At 38.4% G+C, this 7313-nt stretch overlaps 1 protein-coding gene across 1 annotated transcript in view; it reads right to left on the reverse strand.

Annotated features, from left to right (window-relative positions):
- The window catches only part of LOC107689024 (lysophospholipase-like protein 1), a 14927-nt gene extending 8583 nt beyond the window's left edge, over positions 1-6344 (reverse strand). Inside the window, exons 1-3 of the mRNA XM_016486893.1 lie at positions 6239-6344; positions 2015-2114; positions 818-987 (exon numbers count right to left, since the gene is read on the reverse strand). Coding sequence (XP_016342379.1) covers positions 818-987; positions 2015-2114; positions 6239-6326 — 358 coding nt within the window. The 5' untranslated portion in view covers positions 6327-6344. The remainder of the gene's footprint in view (positions 1-817; positions 988-2014; positions 2115-6238) is intronic.
- Positions 6345-7313: the final 969 nt, after the last annotated feature.

The following is a 7313-nucleotide window of genomic DNA, read 5'->3' on the forward strand; positions in this document are numbered from 1 at the left end:
ATATATATATATATGTATCTCTATGAAAGCGTTTTCCATGGAAAGTTATGCCGCTTGTCAGTCTAGGAAGTGGACTCAGTGTACAGACCACTTCGTTTCTTCGAGTGACTCCAATGAGTATTTATAGTTAATGACAAAATGTTATGATTTAGTAAGATAATATTTCAGCAGTCTCACAGGAACATGTGTTTTTTGAATCAGTTTCTTTGGAACCGAGTTCAGGGGCTTTTCTGTCCTTCCACACATAGCCTTTTCACACAAAGACTCTTTTATTTTTTTTTTGCACTTTTCACATTTTACTTGCAACTATTTCAGGGTATTTAGGCGTTATTGGCTTTTTGGTTAACCCTTCCTTGAATGTTGCCATTTGGTTTAACTCGCTGAGCAAATCATAACCTCTCTTTAATGTCTATCCAGTCGTCTTCTCACACCCTGAGGGAATTTACCTGCGTTCTTCTAAGATCTCTTTTTACTGAATGATTTTCTGCCACTTTTATCTCATTGTGATATATATGTGAACCCAATAACCCAAATATTCTGAGATAAAGCTTAGCAGAAATCTTAGAATCATCCAGAAATTCTTCTTGGCCCATTCTGGCAACAAATGAAAGGAATGAGAAACTTGATAAGTTTCATTCTTCATTTTACACAACAAGGGAGAGACTTATGAGCAGTGGTCTGAGACTCTGCTTAATTTGGAACAAGTGGAGTGTGAGAGTGTGTAAGACAGAGGAAAGCAATAAGGTAGGAATAGATAGATGGATGGGGAGGAAAGAGAGAGAGAGAGGATAGGAGAGAGACGAGCCAATGGCCATACCAATAAGCATCCTGTGTTTAGGGATCCCTGCCCGGATCTCCTCCTGGACAATGGCGCTTAAATTTTTGCACATGGAATCTATAGACTCCAAATGTTCCGGGCAATCCTGGGAAATCTTGTGACGATCGAACCACACATGAGACTGAGCCCCTCGCATGGGTGTGTACGGCCTAAAAACAAACAACTGTAGCGGTGAAGTAATAATTCAATCAAAACAAAGCTGAAGAAACTGCTAAATAAATGACTGCATTCACACAGCTGTGAGAAATGATTGTTAAATGTTTGGAATTATATGGATTTCTGCTTGAAAAATTGCACCTAAAATGTGATCTTATTTTCATTTATGTTATAAAGTTGTTGCAATTAAGGTTTTAATAAATAAAATACAGTGCAATCCCACCCAAATCCAAATTGTACATTTTTTTTTTTTTTTAATCTGAATAGCATTTCTCTTTCAGGTTCTTCCTATCAACAGCTTGTGAGACTTTATTATTATTATTATCATTACTATTGTTTTCTAGGCCCTATACTCCCTAGTCCATTAAAGTCCCTATCATTTTTGTTTTAATAATAAGGGTAAGTGGGTAAAGTTTGTGAGTTTAAAGATGTGTTCTGAACACAATGAATTCAGTAAATACCATTTAGAAGCTGGTTCAACATGTTCTTTGTTAATGGGCTTATAAGTCCACTTGACATAAAAAGTTATATTTATGAATTATAATTACAGACAGCATTATGTCTTCTTTGTTTCTATTTGAGATTTCATTGTTTAATAAGTTTTCATTTATTTGTGTTGATCTACCACATCCATCTTTGTCATGCATCCACTACAGGTACTCATCAAATCCATTTTTCCAAATATAATATTGCTTATAAAGCAAGAGAATATATTGTATCAGGTTGCTTTTTATCTATTATTCTCTTTTTTGTAAAATTCTCATTAATACTCATTCAAATTTCATTACTATTTCAGTTTCAATTACAGTCAAAACTAGAGTTTTATAAATCAATAAATCTCACAAAACTAGAGTTTTGACTGTTAAGACTATAGCAGACTCCACAAAAATAGAAAAATGTCAGACACAGACATGTGCATTTACTACAAAACCAATAATTTCTCTCACTGTTTTAATAAATGATTGTATTTAACCAATAACTGTAAAGATGCTGTGAAGGCGATGTATAGGGAATGTTTACCTGGCTGGCGCTGTGGGATAAATCACCTGGATGTTTTCAAATGCCAGGTTTTGTCCCAACACATCATAAACCCACCTGCGCAAACCCGGCCCTGTGTCACCTAAATGAAATGAATGAAAGTTATTACACCACCATAAGTTTTACATTGGACTAAATTATTCAAATGTGTCTAAATTAAACATAGGTCTAAAACATATGCAAACAGTACAAACTATTTTATTTTTTTTTTACAGAGAAACAAACCTACATGGAAATAATAGTTGCATGTTGAATAAGTATATGGTTACTAAGGTGCTCTGGTTTGTTAGGTTGTTATAATGTGGTTTATAGAGTGTTCTGGGTAGTACTGGACCAAGTCTAAAGAACCCAAACCCGACTCTCTAGCCGTGTCCCAAATTACATACTACACACTATATGCACTTACTGTATACTACGTACTCAACTGTCCAGTAAGGAAGCCTGATTGTGCCAGTGAATAAGAAATAGAAAAGGTAATTGTGACTTTTTAATCGCAATTCTGACTTTTTTTCTCAGAATTGAGTGATAGAAACTCGCAACTGCGAGTTACAAAGTCAGAATTGTGAGATATAAATCACAATTCTGTGAATCTTGTGATTCTGACTTTATAACATGCAATTTCAAAAAGTCTGAATTGCGAGATATTAACAAGCAATTGCGAATTATAAAGTCACAATTGTGAGATATAAACTTACAATTTTAGGAAAATAGTCTTTTTTTCTCAGAATTGGACATTATTAGGGCTGCCCCCTGATAGTCGACTAATGCCGAGTTCACACTGCATGATTTTAGCCCGATTTTTCACTCGCCGACAGGTTTTGCGAAATCGCCGACAAATGCCTGAAATTGGAGGCAGATCGGTGCTCGTTCACGCGAGTGAAAATCATGCAGTGTGAATTATCAAAGACGCGATCTGAGGGAATCGCCGATGCGTTGCCGACGCCCGTGAAATATTTGGCATGCTAAATATCTGGAGCTGTCGGCGATTCACGATCACGCTGTGTGAAATGAGTTCTGACTGAAAACCACATCGGCGATGACCTACAGCCAATGAGAGACCAAGAGACAGGGCAGCGGGAAGTTTGGGGAGGAGTTATATAAAACGTAGTTTGCGGACCAGTGTTGCCAAATCCGCGATCGCCACCGGTTGCTTTTTATGTCAGCAGGTTGAAGCGACCCCAATAACGTGATATTCAGGCCCTGGAATGTGAATTGTACCAGGAGAACCCCGCCAAAAAATGTGTATTTTATCCCCTGAACGCGGGGGTAAAATACACTGGGGGACCCCCTCGAAAGCAATTGGGCTATTTTCAGGCTAGTGAAAATCATGCAGTATGAACTCGGCATAACTATTAGTCGACGAGAAGAGGCTTATGCCGAGTTCACACTGCATGACTGTCTAGTGCAGAGTTGCCAGGTTTTCGCTACAAAACCCGCCCAATTACTACTCAAATCTAGCCTGAAAATAGCCCAATTGCTTTCGAGGGGGTCCCCCAGTAAAAATCGCGTTCGGGGGGTAAAATACAAATGTTTTTGGCGGGGTTCTCCTGGTACAATTCACATTCCAGGGCCTGAATATCACGTTATTGGGGTCGCTTCAACCTGCTGACATAAAAAGCAACTGGCGGCGATTGCGGATTTGGCAACATTGGTCCGCAAACTACGTTTCATATAACTCCTCCCCAAACTTTCCGCTGCCCTGTATCTTGGTCTCTCATTGGCTGTAAGTCATCGCCGATGTGTTTTTCAGTCAGAACTCATTTCACACAGCGTGATCGTGAATCGCCGACAGCTCCAGATATTTAGCATGCCAAATATTTCACGGGCGTCGGCGACGCATCGGCAATTCCCTCAGATCGCGTCTTTGATAATTCACACTGTGTGATTGTCACTCGCATGAACGAGCACCGATCTGCCTCCAATTTCGGGCATTTGTCGGCGATTTCGCAAAACCTGTCGGCGAGTGAAAAATTGTGCTAAAATCGTTCAGTGTGAACTCGGCATTAGTTGATCAAAATTTTATTAGTTGCAGAAAAAAAATTCCACGGGAAGTGGCGAAGTCATGAAGTCGTGACTGACAGATCATTATCAGCTGATTTATGTGGTAATTACAGTACATCCAAACATTTTGTTCATCGACCTCAAATGTGGCTTATCATCTGAAACATGCAAGTAGCAGCAACGCAACATTACATGGCCGCTCGTTTTAACGTTAACCTAGAAAAATCTGCGGTATTGAAGTGTTTGTGTGGAGTGTGGAAGCTGAATATATCGCCAGTGCGATCATTTGCATTTAACTTAAAATACTCTGTCATTTTTGCTCATCCAGAGTAATACATCTTTCAAATCTGTAAAAGGCTTTTATTTGCTTGCACTCACAACAACAACAGAACATTGTGCTTTTGTAAAATAATGAAAGCAAACATTATTAGGGCTCTGTGAACTTGAGCGGTTCAACAAAAAATAAAAAATGTAATAAAAAATGGCACTGAAACTCCGTGTTTGCCTCACTGACATGAAAAATATATCTACAGAAAGAGAATTGTCTACTTTTAAATAAACCAATTCAAATGGAAAACAAATATTTTCAGATTATGTAATCTGTATGAAACGTGCACGTCCACCATGGATATGGCTGCAGCCGAAAATACAGAAAACACTAGTTTTTCATTATTATAATGTTAAGGCAGTCTTCTTGCTGTTTTTTCCCTGACGCATTCATAATCATTACTTCTGCCGGTGCGCTGTGGAAAGTTTTATGCGTGCACTTGAGCGCTGATAGGCTATAGGCAATAAAGGCTCATTATTAAGAATTATATTGTTTATTAATATAAACGTGCGATTAGTTGACTAATTGCGAAAATGAACGACTACTAGTCAACTAGAAAAATCTTTAGTCGAGGGGAGCCCTAGACTTTTAACTTAAAATTCTGACTTTTTTTCTAAAAATTATGATTTATGCTGCGTTCAAGTCCTCCTGGGACGTTCGTACTTACCAGTTGACAAATCATAATTACGACCTCAGGTGCGTTCAAGTCAGTTTAGTCGGCACAAGATGGCGGTGTACCTTCTTTTAATAAATTACAAGAAAATACAACAGGGTCTGCATTTTTGTGACTTGGATTTCAGCTGCGTAACAAGAACATGACCAATTTAAGTTTATAGGACAACTAAACTATCAATTTAAACAAAAATTTACCGTCAGCTACAGACGTTGCATCCATTGATTCCGCCATGTTTCTCATTGACACGCCCCCAACTCAGAAACTTGGGGCTTAAAGAAAATTTCGAGTTTCCCACTCGTAATAACGACTTTGTGTGTGACTTCATGTGCGTTCAACTCGTAAATACGATCTATCTGACATGACTTGAACGCACGACTCGCAATTGCGAGGAATAAAGTCAGAATAGCAAGACTGCAATTGCGAGTTTATATCTCACAATTCTCAAAGTTTCAGTGGTGGAAACAGTCTAGTGTATGAATTTTATAGGGGTATTTTGTTATTTATAATCGGAGTCTGATAGCCCGTCCTCCAGTACGTAATTAAAGCTGTGACAGTCGAGTGCATGAAGAGTCCAACTTTCCATGCTTCAATTTTTAAGCGTATCTTAAATATTGTATTGAGACGAGACCTCATATCGAGATATGACATTCCTTTCTTCGGTATAAATCTTTGGGATTCTTATGCTAATTTTATTGATCTGAAAAAACATACCTATTATGTCCATAGCAGGACAAATTACATACCAATTGTAATACTATGGGCTTGTTCAAATCCCTATGTCCCCAAGTATGAACCACCATAACAGTGATGTCTGCCTTAGAAAACCGCACTAAAATGCTAAATAAATACAAAGGATGTGCAGTGTGCAGGATTATGAAGATTGCGACAGAGAAACGTGTTCACTTTGTGGTCATGTATTTGTAACCTACCAGCTCTATGCGCATTCGCGTTCTTACGCTCACTATTTCTTGTAATTATTTTTCTTTGAACACGTCAGCAGAAGTCTCACACCATAAGCGATGCACTTTTAACAGAACATGCTCAACCTCACAGTTCAACACGCGTCTCTGCACCCTTGCGTTGCGGCGCGTCCTGCGTGAGCCGCGCTGGTCTGCGGAGGTTAGTAGGACACAATTTCTCTGTTAAAAATAGTTTTCACACCGCGTCTGCATGAGCGAGGTTTTAATCTTTTTAAAAGCACCTGAGCCATGAAGAAAGATGACAGAAGCAGTGTGTTTTCCAGCCTGACTCACGACACTCGTCTGTAGTTTAACTGCGGCCATATTCATCCCGTGTTATCTCGCGATACTCACCGCGTCACAGATCGCGTTCACCTTTCAGCACTGTGAAACTTCTCACTAATGATGAATGAATGAGGTCTGTTTTATGTAAGTATAACAACAAACGTGGGCAAACAAATGCCTCTCGTCTCATGTCTTCTGATGGTGAGCTAATATTAGGGTGAGTGTTGCAGTACAGCTGATTTGTTGTCAAGTAACAGAGAAAAGATTCAGTACAGCAGTTCATTTGCCCATTAGTCCAGTTTTGGCACATGTAGGCTTGCTTCACGGTCGTATAAGTCAGTAATACAAGAACACAAGCACAAGTAAAGCAAAAGAGCACATAAAAACAAAAGAACATCAGTTAAGTAGAAAACAGTGCTTGAAGTTTATAATTGCTAATATGTCAAAAAAAATCTCTGTAATCTAATAAAACCCTTAGTTTTAACTGCAAGGTTATTATCACTAAGAATTTGCAGCTGGCTGTAGAAATTGAACAAGGAAATCCAAAAGTAATCGAATCTGAACTAAAATTACTCGTTTTTGGTCATAGTCAGCACTGCATGATTATTCGATGTATCGACTTTGTTATGATGTACTGATAACTTTTGACATCTAGACTTTTACAGTAGTTTAAAGTGAGGTGAAACCAGGACATTTAAACACCCTAGTTCTTTAGTTGGCTGCTTATAACATGATGCATGATTTCAACTGCAAAGTGAGAACAATACTCTGACCCTTTCCCATTTCTGTTACAAGCAGTGTTGGGGGTAACGCATTACAAGTAACGCGAGGTACGTAATCAGATTACTTTTTTCAAGTAACTAGTAAAGTAACGCATTACTTTTTAAAGTAACTTTCCCCAACACTGGTTACAAGAACATCAGAATTTAGCATATATTGAGATAATGCAGAATATAGTTTCATGGCTGTTTAAACATATTTATAGCCAGTCACTTTTCTTAATTCACACCCATTACAAATTTTCATTCAGGA

Source organism: Sinocyclocheilus anshuiensis, unplaced genomic scaffold (assembly GCF_001515605.1).
Source record: "Sinocyclocheilus anshuiensis isolate Anshui unplaced genomic scaffold, SAMN03320099.WGS_v1.1 scaffold181, whole genome shotgun sequence".
Classification (NCBI taxonomy): domain Eukaryota; kingdom Metazoa; phylum Chordata; class Actinopteri; order Cypriniformes; family Cyprinidae; genus Sinocyclocheilus; species Sinocyclocheilus anshuiensis.